Source organism: Thunnus thynnus, chromosome 14, assembly GCF_963924715.1.
Source record: "Thunnus thynnus chromosome 14, fThuThy2.1, whole genome shotgun sequence".
NCBI lineage: Eukaryota > Metazoa > Chordata > Actinopteri > Scombriformes > Scombridae > Thunnus > Thunnus thynnus.
The window spans coordinates 12629324-12649938 of record NC_089530.1 but is presented as its reverse complement, the minus strand read 5'-3'; the positions used below and the strand labels follow the sequence as shown (position 1 = coordinate 12649938).

The 20615-nt window shown below is 37.6% G+C and overlaps 1 protein-coding gene across 3 annotated transcripts in view; it reads left to right on the top strand.

The window, feature by feature from the left end:
• Positions 1-20615, top strand: part of adgrb3 (adhesion G protein-coupled receptor B3) — a 124221-nt gene that overhangs the window by 86823 nt on the left and 16783 nt on the right. For all 3 annotated transcript variants that reach the window (XM_067609894.1, XM_067609893.1, XM_067609892.1), the window contains 4 exons: positions 963-1006; positions 16326-16452; positions 17531-17634; positions 17824-17926. In XM_067609894.1, coding sequence (XP_067465995.1) covers positions 963-1006; positions 16326-16452; positions 17531-17634; positions 17824-17926 — 378 coding nt within the window. The remainder of the gene's footprint in view (positions 1-962; positions 1007-16325; positions 16453-17530; positions 17635-17823; positions 17927-20615) is intronic.

Below are 20615 nucleotides of genomic sequence, written 5' to 3'. Positions count from 1 at the left end.
TTGCAAGCGCCCGGTGTCAGGAGAGTGTGCCGCAGTCAGATAATTACAAGGACAATCCCTTTATGATCCAGGCCTTCTTATTCATCATAGAGATTAAGCCAGCCCGTGTTCCAAAGAGAAATGACAGTATAGGTCGTAAACTCTCTAGCCAAAAACGATCTATAGTTACATTTGAGTGACAGACGCCATCTAGTGGCTGTAGTAATTATGACCTCAAGAGGTGACACAGTTCAGATGACGTCTATATCAGGAGACAAATTTCCATATTCAGAGGTGGCGGGTTGGGTGCATAGATGGATGGATGGATGGATGGATGGATAGCTGTCAAGCAGAAATATTAGCTGCAGTAGACTGCTGTGTCACGTTTCCAACCGTGACTCAGGACAGTTTTTTAAAAACTGTAAATATGGTTTCTGTTGCCATGACGATGAAGGTTATCTAACTTTAAGGAAGTAGTAACCTTAATCCACACCATGTTTCAAGTGATTATTTTAACCCAAACCATGATCTTTCCCTAACCATAACCAAGTTGTTTTTGTGCCTAAACTTAACCAGACCTTAACCTCAGCATTGTCACACCATAAAACATAATTATTTTTTAACAGCGATTTGTAACAGTTTTGGAAAGCTGCTGATAGAGGCAGCATATTAGAAAATGCTGTACAAAATGCGTTCTGGATTGCATGGTCCAATCAACCTATTTGGTTGTTTAATTATGAGGATGTGTTGGATAATGTAAGTCTGAGCGTGTCAGCAAGTGTGTGTTTCTCTGACAGTATATGCCACACTTCAATTTATGGTCTCTAGCTGACCCATGAAACACACTCTCAAAGGATTTATGTAGAAGGACATACATGCAGTTCATTAATAATGATGATGATGGTGGTGGTGGTAATGGTAATAATGATCAATTATCGTTGTAATTTACCTTGTAAATATTTTATCTTTTTCCTGTCTTCCAGGGAACACTGAACCCTTACTGTGCGCTGTGGGACAGCACCATAATGTAAGTAGGCATGGACTTTCACTTTTTACCTTAGTTTTTCTGTCGTAGGAATTTCTGGGCTTGTTTATTTAAAATAAATCTGTTTTCAGTTATTGTATTAAATATTACAGTTTCAAAATTACCCACTCACTGCTGTATATTGTTACTGTATATTACTTTTCTGTTACATCTCTGAAATTGGGTTAGTGTGCATCATCAGGACAGAACACATTCTCTTGTGCACTTCTTTGCAAAGAAGCAGGATAACCAAATAGCAAAGCAAACAAGCAAGAGAGCTGGAGAAATTAAACCCTCCAATCAATAGGCAGACAAAATAATAGGAATACTTTATGCGATAATACAATTGAGATAATACAAGATGAGATACAATAATACTACAAAAACCCAGGAATGAATGTAGCTGTTGTGAAGCATATGATGTTTATATTTTGCTGACACAAGTTGTGGTTAAATTCTAAAGGAATTCAGTTCAACAGGTTTTCAAACAATTATCTAGTCAAACATCTTTCAAAAAGTCAGTATTGGTCTACAGAGTTTACAGTTGTAGTGTTCCCGTGTTCAGCATATGTTGTCAAGATTTTGTCAAGACTTTAATTAGAACTTAATATGAGTTATTCATGAGTCAAATATTATTTTTTTAAATTGCTTTATTGTAATTTCCTAGTACTCACATACATTGAAATGGATTTTTTACTGCAAGCACACAGTATATAGACAATATGGACATACAAACAAACACAAAGGCAACAAGAGATTATATTGGTTTGCCAAACATAAAAGGACACAGATAGGTAACAGGGGACAGCCTGTGAAGAACATAACAAAACAAAAATTGAAACAGAAATTAAATTGATCCTCTGCATTTTACCCATCCTATACACACACATACTAGGAGCAGTGGGCAGCTGCAGTGCAACACCCGGGGACCAACTCCAGTTTTTTTTGCCAGTGACTTGGTCAGGGGCACTGACAAGAGTATTAACCCTGTTTAATGGTGGGAGGAAACCAGAGCAGCCGACAGAAACCCACACAAACACAGGGAGAACATGCAAACTCCACACAGAAAGGATCTGGACGGCTGGGGTTCAAACCCAGGACCTTATTGCTGCGAGGCAACAGTTCTAACCACTGAACCATTATGCTGCCGTGTTGTAGCATCAGTCAAAAATACTGCAGAATTATATAACGCAACGAGGGGGAAAACTCTCAAAAGTCACGAGGACACATGCAACACACAAAAAAAGCATAAGCAAAGTACAAACATTAGCAAAGACCTCAAAACGCCTCAAAAATGATCATGGAGATGTTTGATTGCCTTGTATTATTGTAATGTGTGTCTATTATTTTGTCCACACAGTATAGATTTACAAACTTAATTCATTCGTTATTTTTTAAGCCTTTGTTTAGTGCTTTTTATTTACCCTCTTTGCCCTGGATTTGGTATTGGGATGCTGTTTAAGGTGATCTGATGTCACCTTGTTTGCAGTGTAATGAGTTTTGCATCTGCACAGTTAGTTTGACAGCAATGTTCTTGTCACAGTGTCACTTAATAAAAATTGTGGCAGCAATTTCCCCCCAGTGAAAGTCAACTTTTGCCCCAACTTTGCAGTGAGACCTGTTCAATGCCTTATCTGAGAGACACTTATTCACTAATTATAGTATAAAAAGGTTGCTGATGGCTGGTGAATTATTTAAAGCCTTAAGATGTTCATTATATCAGACTTCGTTTTTGATACTAATTATGGCCAGTATGTTTCAGCAATAGCCATTCAATGTATTTGCATGCTATAAATGTCTCTCTCTCTGTATAGTAGTTTTAATTGTTGTGTTTCCCATGTGGGATTCAAATTGTGTAACCATGCACAAGGGATTCACAGGAAACAATGCTCTGCACGTGATGCAAAAGACAAAAGCTGCTGCATGCCCGCATTTCACATAATGCGTAAGAAAACATTTTGTGCCGGACGACATTTTTGTCATCTTCTCAGCCTACAGTTTGTTTGGGTGCTCTGTAAACAGACACAGGAGTTGCTCTCCTTCTGTTGCATTTCTGACAAATTAGCTGTGACGTCTTGAATGAAACTCGCAGACCCAGGGCCTGTTTCATCAAATTTCCAACATGCAAGCTGTGACTTGCAACATGAGATCATTTCCTAATGTGTTGATTTTGACACATTTAACTAATCAAAAGAAACATCGTACTGTACTTGTGACCCATGCATGAACATGTGAGAGGACTGCAGGACTTTATCAGCAATTTTTGAGTGGCAGTCATTTGTGAAACAGGATGGTGGCATCATTTGCAATCTGCTTGTGAAGAGTGCTGGCAAAAAGTAAGTGCTTTAGTGAAACGAGGCCCCTGTATCTATAAAAGCTACTTGGCATTACCACAAACGACCACAGGGGTCGCCAAATCAACCAGAACTTTAATCAAAATCTTTATAACTTCAAAATCTATTTAGTTTTGTTGATGGGAGGCTGGATTGGTAAATCTATTAATATTTTCTATTTAATATTTTTACACGAATAATAAAACATAGCACATTACTGTGTAGCATGTTACAACACAGCCATACCCATACATACTAATTATTTAGTTATTTATGGATTTAAGTGAAGTTGGATGAGCAGCTACTGGAAACATTTAGATTTGTTCATGGGAAATCTACCAGCAGCTGTGGATGAACAGGCAATAGTTTATATGATGGTTGTTATTTTTACTTTGAAATAGCATGTGAATTGTGTATGCTCTGTCCTCTATCATGGTATTTGAGGGCAAGTGGTCTATTTTTGACCGACAAAAATACAACTGGGACAATGCTGCTCCATTCTCTTTCCCTGACTTTCACAAACCAAGTGTTTATTATCAGCATTATTTTTTTTTCCTGATCTGCACCAAGTCATTTTAATCAGAGTGCCACAGAATGACTTCATGGTATGATTATCATGTTCATTTCAAACAGTTGGCTAGGCCTATTATACAATAGCAGCCACTCTCAGGACTCATTGAGGGGGTAATACACCATCTGTCAGCCATGTTGGCTCAAACCAAATGAGGGTGCTCAATGTAACAGTTAGCCGACTGAAAATGTTCACAAGTGGAGATTTGTGTCCTCTGTGCTGCCCGATGCAGTGACTCGTTGTGATCCAGATTCAGAACATGTGAATGCTGTGCTGAATGCTGTGTTGAATGCTAGAGGCAGCGACAGTGAAACAGCTGCCACACCTGAGTCTCTGCTGCTTTACTTTCACCACAGGGACAGAAACCTGAGGCATAAATATTCTTATGTGACAACACAAGAAAAAGTTTGTCTGTGAATGTAAGCAACTGGAGCTAAGAAGACAACTTCTCAATATGAACATACTGTGCTGTTACTGTCACTACAAAGTGCGATATATATATATATTCCTAATTTTAGTTTAGTTTGTGTGATGGAAGTAGTTTTTTTTAATGAATTCACATAAAATTAATTGTATATCTTTTTACTGATAATTTACAGTGTCTTCAATAATATTACTAATCAGAAGAAGACAAAAAATTACTAATATGGTGAAGAGTATAATGAATACAGCAAGTATTTATTCATGTATTTTTTTAAAATATTGAGACAGAAATCAGTCTTGACAAGATAATTAGTTTCTGAAAATGTATTATATCAGGATATATATATCATGTATCATGATATACATCATCTCATTTTCAAGGGGGTCTTAAACAAGCAGTCACAAAACAAAAGACACAATAATAACAAAACAATGATAAAACAAACAACAAACAACCAACCAAACAAAATACTAAGTAACAAAAACAGAAGAGTTACAACCTTAAACTACACACAATCAAAAGAAAAATGATCAATCAATAAAGGAACAGTGATAGTATTACTGAAAATATAGGCAATTTGTTGTAAGATAGGGAAACAAAACATTTTTAAATGTGCCAAATCATGACAAAGAACGGGTATTTAGCCTACAGGTAACTTATTCCAATCAGAAGGAGCCTGAAACATAAAAGCTTTTTTTTTTTTTTTCTTTTTTTTTTTTACCAACTTCCCTAGATACAAAGGGGACCATAAAGAGGATCTGATCAGAGTGTTTTAGTGAATAATTTGAACAATTAGGAATAATAAAATGTTTTAAGCAATAAGGATAGTTAAAGTTAATGCATTTAAAAATAAATTGGTGCCAGTGAATTTGATGTCTTATATATCAAGAGGGAGCCATTGGAGTGTGTGTAGCATTGTGCAGTGGTGTGTAAAAAAACAACAACCTAATATAAATTTGCAGAGTCTGTTACTCTATCTATAACATTGAGGGGATAAAGATCAGTTTTAGAAGCATTCTGGTAAATAATGTCAGCATAGTCCATTATTGGTAATATAAGCTGTGGAACAAGTCTTTTTCTAACATTAAATGTAAAACAATGTCTGGAACAATACAGATCACCAACACCGAAATGTATTTCTTTCATGACTTGATCAATGTGTGGTTTACAGGTAAGTTCAGAGTCAATCCACACACCTAGATATTTATTTTTTTCAACTTTCTGAAGAGATCAACCATCATTACAAGTTAATATCAAAGAGTTGAGGTTCTGTCTCACACCAAGAAGCATTGAATAAGATTTTGTTTTATTGAGCAGTAATTTGTTAGCTGACAACCAAGTTTGTAGAATATTCAAATCAGATTGCAGGGCCTCTTGATTTTGTGACAAAGAATATTTTGATAGTTGTGCACAACAATCAGAAAATAATTGTGGGAGATCATTAATAAAAAATAGAGAAAAGAAGTGGTCCTAAAGTAGAACCTTGAGGCACACCTCTCTGCTGAGTAAGAAAACCGGATTTACATCCATTCTGTTGTGAATATACGAATTAAACCACAACAATGCATGTTGGGAAAGACCAAAAGCATGAAGAAGATAGTGATCCACCAGGTCAATGGCTTTGTTGAGATCAATAAATATTGCTCCTGTGAGATGACTATGATGCAGAGAAAACATTGTTAGTGAATTTTAAGAGAGCAGTAGTCTGAAATCAAATTGTTATTGAGAAAGGATATTATTATTACTAAGGTACTGCGATAATTGATTATAAATATTTTCTTCAAATACTTTGGCAATGGAGCAGATAATTGAAATAGGTCTGTAATTATTGGGATCAAGTGTGTGTCTTGTATGAAAGTAAAAATAACTGACAAGCTGAAATGGAATAAAAAATCATTTTTACACTGTTAGGAATGAAATTAGACCAGACAGAGATCATGACAAATCATGATGTACAGTTCCACAAATTCAAAAGGAGAATTTTTCAGAGCATTCACTGTACATGGCAGGAATGTCCTGTTACGAAGACAGTGTTCTCTGTCTTAGCTGCCAAGCATCTCCTAAAAATCTAGCCAAAACAAAAATCTCCATATTAAAAAACCAACTCAGCATATCACCAAAAGAAATCAGGATTTTCAAATGGATCTTTTCAAACAAATAATTCCTCAAGTCACTGTACAATGGGCAATGAAACACAAAATGAAATTCATCCTTGATAACACCAAGATCACAAAAAAACATATAAATGTTGCTCTTCCAGAATACCTTTTTATCTGCATACCTCAACTGCCACCGGTAAAGTACAGGAACGTACAGGAAAGCACACAGGAACTTTTGCCTTCTCTATAAATGTAATTTTATATATGGTTCTGTATAGTAATCTTCTTTGATTTGAATGTAGTTTCTAAGCTTTGGTATCTTAAAATGTCCTCCTTCCATTTTTCCTCATAGATCTTTAATAGTTTTTGTTTGACTGTATTTATATTACACTGCAAGCTATTCCTGAAATTCAAATCAGAAAGAGAAAATATTGCAGTGACCTCCCTTGACCAAGGATAACTGTGTGCTAAATCCCAGTTAAAGATCTTGCTGGTCAGTCTTTCCTCTGGCAACTGAATAAGGCGGTTCCACAACCTCACCATTTCACATCTCTGCTTTACAAGACATGACTTCCATCCCATGTTCCCTTCAACAGCTCGCTTAGCAGTAAATATATGCACCCTGAGAAAGCACCACATGGCTCAATTCTGAATGGCATTACTGTCGGGGGGCATTCTTAAAACCCTGCACTCCTGCAGCATAAAATGAAATTGGGCCTACCATTGAATCATAAAGTTTAGTGACAGCTGAAAAAATGAGGTCAGGACATGATTTCATTTTAATCATTACAGACCCTAGAGCTCTCCCTGCTGATTCTGCTATATGTGTGAGGGATCATTCAGTCATCATTCAATTCAGTATTGTATCAGCAACTGTTAATTGACTAGCAGAACATTATCTGATGTATAAAATATGGTTTTTATTTTGCTCCAGAATTGTTTAGGATTTTTTAAATTATCAGTCAGACATTCTTTATATTAAGGAGATTATAGTGTAGTAATTATATAACATTTCTGACTTTGGTCTTGCTGATATTTCTTAGTTGTCTGTATATTTCCCGGTCATTATGTTTCCTTGTCAGATGAAATTTTGCCCACGCTTTATCCTTCTGCCTAAAAAGAGATATGAATTCAGAATTGATCCAGGGTAAATGTCTGCCATTAACATTTGAAAGTTTCAAGGAAGCATGTTTATCAACCACCTTATTGAATTTGGAATAAGAAAAATCCCAAATGTTTTGAACATCAGGTATTAATTTGAATCATGAATAAACATGTCTGGGTCCATTTTCTTGTGCTGTCTAATTTTAGCCAATTTTGGCAGAGATTTTGATATTTTTATCTTCCACACACAGTACACAACTACTGAATGGTCACTGAAGCAATCTGACAAAACACCAGCCTTTAAGATTAGATTTGGATGTGAGACAAGTATCCAGTCAAGCAAAGACTGAGAAGTGGGAGTGACTCTAGTGGGTTAATTAATTAGTTGTGTTAGGTTCAAATGAGAGAAAACAGTTTTGTCTTTCCAGGAAGACCTATCTAACCATTTTTTGTTAAAGTCACCCAAAATAATAATTTCATTACTCCAGTCAATGGAATTAATAGTTGAATTCAAACATCTAGAGGACTCAGCAGGTGCAGCTGGGGGGTCTGTATACATTTCCAATAGTGACATATTTATTCTCATGCAAAATTACTTTAACAAAAAGACACTCAAAGTATTTTGGAACACCATGAGGTATTATTTAGTTCATAGGCCCAATTTGATGGAACATATGTAGCCACACCACCACCTCTGATGCATCTGTCAGCTCTATATAACATAATTTGGTAGTTTGATTTCAGTGTCTGCAATTTTGCTACTCAGCCATGTTTCATAGAGTGTAATGATACCTGGTTTGTGGAAGGCAGCTCATGCTCTGAATAAATCATTTTTTGGCATATGGCTCCTAATATTCATATGTACAATTTTTAATGCTTTAGTATTATCCAGTTTCAAATCAAATAATAATTAGCACTGTCACTGTTCAAACATAAGCTAGTTGGTCCAAGAATATTTGAAAAGGTTGCACAAATAAGACACATTATTAACAGATACACAAGAAAATATAAACCATATCACAAACACAACAAAAATAAATTCCAGCCAAACATCAGACCCAAAAATCAGTTGGCCAAGGCATCTCAAAAATCACACAAAATAGATCACTGTATAGCATTGTAACACAAAAAGTCTGTGAAAAGGAAGAGGAGGGAGAGAAAAATGCCAAGCAATCCTCATTTATTTTTTGCAGGTAAAATAAGCAAAATAATTCACCTGTCAGAGCTGCTATTGTAGGTTTCACATGAGTTGGAGGTCTGAATCATACGGAAGCGTAATGCATTCACTTGGAAAAAAAATGACCCTGTTTTTCTGAATTAATGAGATAATTATCTCAGAATTCTGAGAAAAGTTTTCATGAAAAAAAAAATTCTGCTCTGTTTTTCTGAATTAATGACATACCTCAAAATCCCAGGAGAAGCTCTCATTCCTCCTTGAGAGCTTGAAGTAAACATGTCCCACCTGTTTAGTTTAATCCAGTTTTATTTTGGTTTTGGTTTGAAACATTGGGAGATACTCGTGTCTTTAAGTAATATAGATGGTATCGTTATTAGCTTGTCAACTTTGCACAGGCACCTGAGGACAAGCAAAAATGTTTCGTCAAAGCCCAAAAATAGATGAAACAAACACACCAGACTGCCTTCAGAGCTGAGAGGTTATTTTAGTTTGTAACCTCCACAAACAGGTACAGTGGGATGACACAACTTTAATACTGTTAGAGAGAACGTCTGGACCAGCAATCTTTAGGATTTATCTGATAACCTATTGGCAAAATAACACTTACAACAGGTCAAACCTGAGAAAAAAGTACAATGCATTATGTTCATAAAAGAACACGAAAAACATGAAAGAAAACACGTACATATATCTTTGAAGACCTTCTTCCTACTCAGAAGTGGTCCTTACCATAATTACACTACTTTAGGCACAATGAAGTTCACAGCAGTCAGGATTTTGAGGTACCTTCGTAATTCAGAAAAACAGACTAGAATTATTGTTTCCATGAAAATGTGTCTCAGAATTGTGAGATAATTATCTTGTTAATTTAGAAAAACAGGGCAATTTTTTTTCTCACGTGAATGCATTATGTGGACTGCAGGATGATCTGTGGCACCTGGCTGGCAAAGAAAAGAAATGCAGTAAAGAATTAAACAAAGATATAAATAAACGTGCTGATATTCAACCCTCATGTATTGTGGAAAATAAAACATCTAGAGAGCCAATATCTTGAGTCTGCAGCTCCAAAGCATCAAGTGTAAACAGTTAGATGCTTAGGCTTTTATTACTCTTTCAAATGTCAATATTTTCAGCCACTAAACAAACCTAAAATTATCAATATCCCACCACCATGCCAAGGGACAAATATGAAATGCAACTCAGTGATTTTAGATTAGTTAACGTCCCTGTAGTGTTCAAAAATAAATATTTTGGGGGGAAATTAATCTGCTGAGAAATCAAGAATATAGGTATCAAGTTTGTTTTTAACTTTTTTTGAAAAATCACCATTTTTATGTAACAGTACATATAAGTACAAAATATAGGTATCATTTTAAGTCAAGAATGAGTTAAAATCAGATTACTGTTCAGCCTGTCCAGGATTAGAATTCATCTTTCTTTAAATGGTTCAGGGAGATTAATTAATTGGTTTAGCTCATTTTGAGTATTTTAATCACTTGTTAGTGGTCCAGACTGTCACTAAACCTGCAGAAAAAGAAAATTACAGAATGACATTACAAGCTAGTTCTGGCCTTTTGGCATTTCCCTGCAATTAGATGCTTTTAAAATCCACTGAATCCTTGTAAAGCAGTGTGTGGAAAGCCCATATGACTGTCTTTTTGACTTTTTAATCACAGATGTTTTAGCATCCCTTCTCAGATTATCCAGCAGAGTTTTATGAGGCCAAATGTTAAACTGCAGAAGACAACTTTTATCAGTAAAGGCTTGAAGATCCTGGAACAACTTGCCACATCAGGATTAACAGCATCTCGGTGTCCTTTAAAAACATATTTAAAACTCACAGCCTTTTTTACAGACTGCTGCATTTATTATACCTTATTTTTTTCCTTCACAATTTATTTTTCCTAGTTTAATCTTTTTAAAGTACTCTAGAGGTAATAAATTATATTGTTACTACCATACTATTGAAAGTATTACGATCTGGTAAAGCCAAACAGATTGTTATCTTTATTGGCAAACATATATGATACATTTTCATAAGTACAGTGGGAAAGAATGCACTACAGTACGACTCCAGTCAGACCGTAGAATTAAGTGCTCCTTCTTTTTAGGTACACAGTCTGTGCTTGAGTCAACTGAATGGATTTATTCTGAATCCCTGCAGAACATACTAAATAACAGCCTAAAGAACATAATAAAGAATGTAAGAGATGTATTGTTGTAAAATAAGACCTTCTTTTTATTTTATAGGTGGATTTAATTACAATGTTAGTTGTACATGTTGTACATCTCAAGTGAATGTATACATAAAATAACCATTCAAAGATAATGTTGAGATGGTTAATATTGTAGAAAACCTGCTGATTCCAATGAGGAAAAAGTATTTTTAAATGTCTGACAGCTAAAATGGAGTCAGAACTGATGAATAGTGAAATGTTGTAAACTTAGATTTTTCTAATGATTTACCACAATAGTTATATCTATAATTACTTAGTGTTATATAATTCATATAATACATGTACCAAGAACATTCTGCATCCATTTTACCATAATGGAATACACACTGCATTCAGTGTGTCATTGTATACAATGCTAAAAGAAAGAGGTATTTTTGATTCATAAACATTATAAATAGGGCTGCCAGTCTGGTTTTGTGTTGGATTCATATTGTCTTTATTATTAATGATATATAATAAGACATTTCAAATATGCTTAGGTTTAAAACTTTACAAGTTAGACAAGTTGTATAAGCAGTAAATACGTATGCAGGTGGTGATTTATAGTTAGACCTTCTGATACTCCTTTCAGTTTCCAGTTTTATCTCTCAGCTAAAGTTGTATTTGATTTGGGTTCAATTTTGCTTCACTTCTTATTCTGTTAAAAGTGCCCTCTAATGGTTTCCCTCTTTGGCATCAAGACTCTTTGACATTTCCATATCCGAGATCAATGGTTGTCAAACTTTTTTATGTCACAGACCTTCAAGTCGACACATTTGCACCACAGAGATAGCCCCAGGGACTCTTGTGGGAAGATTTTGGTTGTTTTTGAGTGGAAACTGTCTGTGCTGCAGACGGAGAGATGATAGTGGTGAGAGCGTTGCATCTTTTATTTCTGGTGGATTCATTTTTTTGCAACATTAAACCACTTCTGGTTTTTGCTGGGAACCCCTGTGTGTCCACTTTGAGATGATCTCTGTGTAAAAGAACATCGACAGCCGTGAGCGGTGGCAATGTGGGCGATGTTTACAGTAATTCTAAGCTTCGCTCCAGCAAGGACTGTTGATGGACTGATGAGGACACTAACCATGCATTAGTTGGCAGTAGGAGGTATTGCTGTGTTTTGTGTGCGGGTGTGTGCACAGTATGTTGGGCATGTGCACCCTGAGGTAATGCTGAAGTGCAAGTGTAACAGTGTCACTATGCTCTGATGACTCAGTGGTGGTGCTTGCAAACTCTGACAGTTTTGACTGACTCTGGTCTGTCAGTCTTAATCAATGTTTCTATCCATTCTTTTACTTGTTAACTGGGCTGGGTCGATCCATATATAAGAGGGCAGGATTCACATGTTGTCTTTTTTTGTTTAAATTAAGAAGCACACAATTTGCTACAATTATTGGCAACTAACATAGGTTTGAATTCATAACAATTCATCTGAAAACAGTGTTGTGTTGGTATCAAATATTACAAACTGAATCAGCCGATGTCTTAGCATTGTACTACCACAGTTATGTGTGCACTGAAGGTCTACTAAATACACTGATTATAGGCATAAGTGACAGGAACAAGTGCATGACACCTTCATTTTCACCTCCCAACTAACAAATCCTCCTCCTCCTTTCAGGGTTGTGTCCTGCTAAGGATTAATATGTTTTTTTTCCCTTGCTGCATAAAAATGTATGCGCTCATTTTTCTTCTCTCTTCATTCAGTTAACACACGCAGCGTGGCCCACAGGCTGATATAAATTGCCCGTCATCAAGAGATCCAAGATGGATGGAATAATTTCCCAGCATTGCCCCCACCCTCCTCTGCCTGTCATTGTGTGTCACTCTTTCAAGACTTTATAAAATTGCCTAAAGTGCATCGCCTAGGGCTCACTCAGAGCCCCCAGCCTGGTGTCTAGCTAATCTAATATGGGCATGCAAGGAATTTAAAGAGGTTTCTGGATGGTTATCCCTCATTCCTGGAGAAATATATGATGAGCAAAGTAGTCTCATATGTAAAAATGACTGACATGTATAAAAACAAGACAGGCTATAGCCCAGTCTGGTCATCCAATCTATATTGCTGCGCCAGCTTGTTGCATTTTAAGGTAACTGGATGATCATGAGGCTACAGAGCTTCACTCTTTGTCTCTTGAGTACACTGTTTGGACATGAGGTTAAGTTATGGGTTTAGTAATAAGATGGCAGGAGACACTCAGCCTGTCAGAGTTCAGCTAGGAACACAAACCTAATTGGAGTTTTGAGTAACTGTCTCTCTGTCTGTTTCATCAAGCCACATGTTTTAATACTGGATGTGCCTAAAACTTTTTATGACACTTTGGTGTCACTCATCTTGCATCTTGACACCCAAAAATTGTTAAATTGGAGCATGATCAAATCCTGTCACACATTTCAGCCTGTAAGTTTTAATACCAGGTTGTCAATACACCACTGCATGGATGAAAGTGGTCAGCAAAGGGTATGTGATGAATGTCATGTCATCAGTCTCACTGTGGTTAACATCAACAGTGACACTTTCTCCTGGGGCCATTTTATATTCTAGTGCCACCAAGCCCTGATAAGGTCAGACAACACATCAAACGTGGCATACATAAATCCCTAGTAAGGGATGTTCTCCTGTCAGCTTCTCTCACGGGCACAAAGGAAGAAGCAAACATCTAGTAAGTCAAAAGAGTCAAAAGTGGTGGCTTCATCCCAAAGTTATCAAGAAGTAGAGGCATCACACGTTATCACATCACAAGAAAGTGAGCATTGCAGAGTGGGTTTTGCCTTTGAATGTGACAGTCATGTTTTGAGAGTGCAACAGCACCCTGCTCAATAGGGCAATCTCAAGTGGGCAGCTGTGTGAAGGGTATGATGCTTGTTGGTCTCCCAGCAGTGCTTCATCACAGCCCTTCTCTCTGTCCTACAGGGATTACCTCAAACAATAAAAAGTCTACACTACTACTTGAGGACGAGTTCACTGATTTTCAGCCCAGGAGAGGTTGTTGTCCATCATTTATGACTGCACACAGCACAATCTCCCCAACAGCCACAGCTCTGAAAAACATACCATTCTGCTACAGCTCAGTGGGCCAAACACAGTCCAATGGGACAATCACAAAGGCTGTCAAAACACCAGATTAATCTCCTTAACCTCACAGGATGGTCTGACATGTTTATTGATAAAGGAAGGTAACAAACAATGCTTATAGGGTGGATGTAGCCACAAGAAATCTGCCCTTAAAAGGTAGCTTTGGATGATATTTTGTCCACCAGAAGCATGGTTTTGTCAGTGATGGGAGGTCATACAATCATTGGTGTATCTCAATTCCCAAGGCATGGCCCTGTTCTGGGACTAAGTGAGGTCTTTATTGCACCCAAAGGTGCCTCCATTTTTGTGGTCTTTCTCTGGTGACTGCCATGAAAGTCTGCCTGTACATCACACATTCAGCTTGAAAGTTAATTGAATTATCTTCATACGGTGTATAGATTTCCTTACAGTAGAACACTTGTAATGGTGCAATGCAGTCCAAGTCATTAGTAGAAGTTCTTAGTATAACTAACATTATAAATCAGTAGTGTTAAACATAAGAAAACTTGTTCAAGAGCCTCATGGCAGAGTTTACTTCGATTTATTATCATGAAAGGTCAGGGCTTGAACCTTCTTATATGTAGCCATCATAGAAATCCTTGAAATTTTAAAGCAGAATGGTGAATCCGCTATGCTCTGATAGGCCTTAAAGACAGGATTCAGGGCTCCAGCTTTGGCTGCTGTGAGATATTCCCTCCACAGCCTTTCATGTGATGTCTATCACAACTAGATTCTTTGTTTACTGCATTTGGTTTGCTTGATTCGTAACTACCTAGGCCGATACTTCTTCCTGATGAATCCCTATTAATTTAAAACTGATTTGAAATGGCTTCATGAGTGTGCCAAACTACATGCACAATAGATTAGCTTGTGTGGCTCCTGTGGGTAGCAAAGCACAAACATGCATCAGATGTGTACCCAAAACAGTCACAACACAGTTAAGAAGAGAAGAGATGGGGGAGGGAATATGGTGAAGGGTCGTTTATTGTTGCATTACTGTATACAGACAGCCCAGAGTTGGTCGACCCTAGTGGGAAATTTGCAACAGGCTTTACAGTCCCTTGAAGGAATAATAAATATCGCTGATTGATCACATGACAAAGCAGGATTGCCTCACACAGCAGAGGCCACTTGGCACACAAATCAACAGCAATTATGTTCTATACTGTCCTAAATCATTGGTATGAGTCCTGATCTACCTTTGTCATGAAATGAGTAGGATGCTGAAGAGTGAAAAGACAGCAGGCTGTCTTGCAAGACAACAGGTGTCTGCTTGAGCGTTTGTGACAGGAATCTTAATATCAGATTATGTGTGCGACAAAAAGACTGTGCGCCAATCCCAGTCATCTTCCGCTTTTTTGTGTCAGTAAAGTTTTCACATGGGATCTTTCATCTATTAGGATTATTTTTTCCGAAGACTGACTATGAGTGGGGGCGAATGATAAATGGAAGAGAGGCGCTCCTTTCATTTCACCTACTAGTGGTGTGAAGTGGGGACTGGCTGCAACCATTCTCGCTGCTTCCGCGGGGTGGTATTAGTTCTGCAGTGGTTTTTGCAAAGTGCTTCACGCCGAGGAGCGACAACTTTCGTGTAAAATGATTTTCAGGAATAATCCAGAAACACCATTTATCCCCGTCATACCATTAGACTCCCAACCGAATAAACTGATCCTGCGACAGCGTGCGTTTATTTTTTTTTTATTCTATCAGCCTCCCCCTCTCACGCCAGCAGAGAGGAACAGAGTATCAATCTGATGCTGTCCACCGTTTCCAGGGTGAAAATCCCCCTAAGGAAGCATCTAAAAGCTGCTAATTAAAACAGTTGAGGGAGAAAAATCAACCGAAAAGGAAAAAAGACAGGATAATAAGGGCATTGAGAGGGGAAAAACAGGAATACAGTCGTTTGGGGAAAAACCTAGAAGAATAGAATATCACGCAGAAAGAGATACAGGTAAATATGAACCGCTCTTATCGACAAGCATTATGAGGGAATAATAGTGTTTTGATATCAGTTGTTGGTATTTATCTGCGTATAGCGAATCAATCAGCACCGGTCTGCTTGGACAGCTCCGTGCGTCCTCCCCCTCCTCCGTGTCTCTGCCTCTCTATCTGCTCCAGCTGAAATGCTGCTTGTAGCCACACAAGAGCCGTGTCGATGTGTCTATTCGCTTTTTTTCTCCATGTAACAGTCTATATGGCTCTATAGCTCTCGATTCAAATAAATAATTAAATGAAAAGCCGAAGCGATGTCGATAAGTCTTGTGAAGTCGTGCCACCGCTGGAATTAAACCTCTAATTGCCTCTGCCTTCTTCTTGCAGGAACGATTCTTGGGGAGCCTGGTCCACAAAAGGATGTAAAACGGTGCTTACAGATGCATCCCATACAAAATGCTTATGTGATCGTGTATCTACCTTCGCCATTTTGGCTCAGCAACCAAGAGAAATAGTAAGTAGGCTATTGGTTTGTTATTCAGTGTGGGTTTTATAGGCTAATGTAAAGGAGAAAACGCTGCCTGCGTGTGTATGTGTGCTGGTACGAATGGAAATTGAATCTTTGGCGTGCTAATCCTGTTAAATAGTAATGCAGCGGTAAAGGGAGATTGTGGGGGGGATATTTTCTAGTTTGCACGTAGATTTAGATAACTCTGTGCGCGCGTGCACGCGGGAGGGTGTGTGCATGCTGGTGCTTGTGTGTCAGTGTCTCTTCTCATCTGTCAAATGCATATTTGGTCAGTGATGAAGTTAAAAGTTGTCATATTGGATATTTTTTTGTTTCTTTACTGACATCAGTAAATCTGACAAATGCTGAAGGGGAGATTTCTAAACATTGTTTTTAAGATCCTGTGTGGGGATTATACTACTGTAAGGGAACCAGTAGCCTGCAATTTCTTTAGAGATAAAGTAATTAACATTGAGAACACAGAGTACTTACACTGTGGCCTCTGCATCAGTACACAGTAGGAATTGAGATAAAATAAAGAGCAATCTATTACATTTGTCACTGCCAGGCCTGAATCATATAACAGCAGAATGCAAATATGAATTTAGCAAAGAAAGTGCATTTTTAGTAATAAATCACCGTGTAAAACAACTGTGTAAATGTTAAATGTGTGTACAGTTTCTCTAAATGTAGCTCCCAATTGCAGGCCTGACAACACATGATTGGCTGGCACACATAATTTCAAATGTGACTGGAAAAACAGATAAGAATGGACACAAACAAAAACTATATTTTGATGAATTTGAGCCCAGGTTTCAATGTCTATGCTGTAGCCTTCAGTGCTTTGTAATATAATTTCCTGCGTACATAGATGGAAAGTTTGGAGATGTATCTATACTACCTTCACCCCCACGCATGCATTTCAAACCTCACAGTATATTAAGGAACCCACTGTGGACTATTCAGATTGGTGGTGGTTGTTTTGATTGGTTCCCTCTCTGGGCAACAATAAAGATTTACTGTCCTGCGTGAACCACATCCAACCTCCCACTGACTGGTTTGTCTTGCTCTGTCTCCTCCACAGACCATGGAGTACTCAGGGGTCCCATCTGTGACATTGATAGTTGGCTGTGGTCTGTCTTGCCTCGCCTTGATCACGTTGGCAGTGATCTACGCCGTGCTATGGAGGTAATTACTACACTCTGAGAGCATAAGTTGCAGCCACGTGATGATAAATCATTACAGCTGTGAAGTTTGTGCATTTATAGCATCATATTTTTTAAATCAGCTGATAAAAGTCAAGACTTTCTAACTGAACATCCAATTATGAAGTGCCCTCACTCAGTTTCCTTTTGATTATTCTTTTTTTTTCTTTAGATATATTCGCTCTGAACGGTCTATCATCCTGCTCAACTTCTGCTTATCTATAATCTGCTCGAATATATTAATCCTTGTTGGACAAACGCAGACTCACAATGTGGTAAGTGTCATTGAAGAATTTATTAAGCATGGTTAACAAAGTGTGGAGGTCCAGTGGTTGTTGCTATGTATCAAAGACTTCAACATGGTGAAAAGATCCCAATGACACTTCACCATGACTCTATTTGAATGCTTGAGTAGAGCTCACTACTTTTTATTTTTGTATGACCACTGTGAGCATTTCTTTGGGTTTGTATTGCGATGTTTGAAAAGTGTTGTAACACTTGTATGGTACAATTGTGCATGACAGTGGGAATTCTTCAGCCTTTTCCAGTTCAGGAAGCATTAGTCAAATTTACTGTTACTGTGAAAATGCTGACCTTTGAATTCATAGGAGAACTCTCAACTCATTCTTCAAGGAAGTTTAATCTACAAGATAGCACCTTTTGTATGCCAGATGTTGGCTCTGTCATTGAGAGTACAAAAACAAGAATATAACAGCTTCATTATAGTCTCTTTCAAGCAAACTACTCATTTTCGTTTGGGTCTTGCATTAAAAAGACTTTCATATTTCATCCAAATGGAGAATAAAGTGTTTCTAATGCCTCTATAAGATGTAGATCTACTCTGTGTTGGCTCAGGACCATTGGTCTTTACTCATGTGGTACATTGTCCTCTGGTAAACTTGAGACAACCCCAATCTGTTGGCACTGAGACAATGATGGTCTTTAATCGCAATTAAAAGTGAGAGGCCATAAAGAAAACTAAAAGAATGATTAAAAGAGGACAGTCAGATCACTTTGAAATGAAATACTGATGCCAGTTTTATTGCTTCAGTTCAAACGAGTGGCACCGCAATCATTAACAAGTCAGAACAGTTTGGCAGTTGAGGAGATTTTTTTGCCGTGGAAGTGTAGGAGCAAAATGGCAGACATGATGTACACCAGGAGACATGATGCGCCAGTCAATCAAAGACTTAATAATAAAGCCCAGCTTAAAAGTTTGGTTTGGGGATAAAAGCAGCTCTCGTATTTTGATTTGCTGTGCACTGTGCATTACTGAAATGAGTCAAAGTCATCACAGAGAGGGATATGAAACTTGTTTTTGTTCAGATATCAATGAGAGCTGAAGTTCAGATGTAGTCAGCAAGATTCAAAAGGACAGCTGCTATAGTTAAAGAAGGACTGCTTCCAATAAATATGTATCACTTCCTCTCTCAGGCTTCATAAATGGCCAGTAAACAAGTGGCTAATGTAAAAGATTGTTTGGCAAACAGTAGTTGGGATTTACAAGCTGCCCACACAGATGCCCTTCTCAGTCATTTGGCAGCACTACAGAATGACACATTGTCCGAATACACAGATATTTTTATTGTGTAACATTATTCTTGGTATACCTTTACCTTTTGCAAGGAACACGCAGGTTCTTTTTTTCTTTATTTCATTATGTTCAACTGTTTCTCCTCATTAATCTATTCGCTTTAGTTTTTTTGGCTCATTAACAAGCTGATATTTTAGCATTCGGACATTCTTACTTGTAGCAGTCATAGATTTCAGCAAAGATCAACAGCACATGTGAAAACAGAGCCAAATATATGTGAAAAAATAATAATAATGTCTGCACGGGTATTCCATCATTCAAAATGCATTTCCTGGTGCTGTGCAGCATGGCTACACTGTGTTTATAGGTATGACTTATTCTGGGAGCAGATGGGCTTACCAGCAGTTGGGGCTTATATTGGACTAGACCATACTCATAAATCAAAATGCTTCCCCCCATTAATTTTCCTATGTTCAATGAAAATTGCATCATGAATAATGAATGCATGGATGAAAAAAGTGTGTTTTGTAAAACCTACAGTGTCTGGTTCCTGGTGACACTATAAAATAAGTATGGACTGGACTGTAACAATTCACCAGAAACTGCATTCGTCTACACTATGCAGACCATGTTAATCTGATTAAAAAAACAAGAAAAAGCATCCACAGATGATAACTTCATCTGTTTCCTTGCTGGCCCTTACATATCTGGCACACAGTAGTAGCCAAGACTATGAATGCGCAAAGCTGTAGGGCATTTTTAAAGCTGAGCTGATTTGAAGCCTTGTCAGATTTAATCAGGGCTCCAGTCATCTTCTATCTTGATTATGAGGACCACCACTTAACATGGAATACCCACTCAGCATGCTCCTAATAGGATATCTGTCTCTGAAATCTGCAAAGAAATTAGGTGGTTTTCAGAAAATCCACTGACATACTGAATATGTCATTTCAGTGTCTTCAGAGTAACTTGACAAACTACCTTGACTGACTCACAGGGGGCCAAATGAAAGCAAGACTGATTCATTTATTTATAATGGGCCAACATTGTTATTTATACTGAACATTAAAGCTGCAACAATCAATATTCTTATATCAACAGTGGATAAAATAATGCATGCAAAGTGATAGAGTTCACTTTTAGAGACAAACCCATGGAGAATTATCACCTGACTCTGCAGCTCCTCTCAGCTCTGTGCAACATTTTAGCGTCTTTTAGCTCATTGTATTGGTTTTACACTCTCATTAGCCTCGTTTCCAGCACCAGCAGGCAGCTGTTTTCAGCAAAAAGTGGTATACCGTCTGTACTCTACCTGCCCAGCACCAAATGGCAAACAGATAAATATAGCGACTAGCTAGTGAAGCTAGTAGAACATTTAGAACTAAAGAGCCAGATGTTTCACTCAGTAGAGGATGGAAACCAAGACAAAG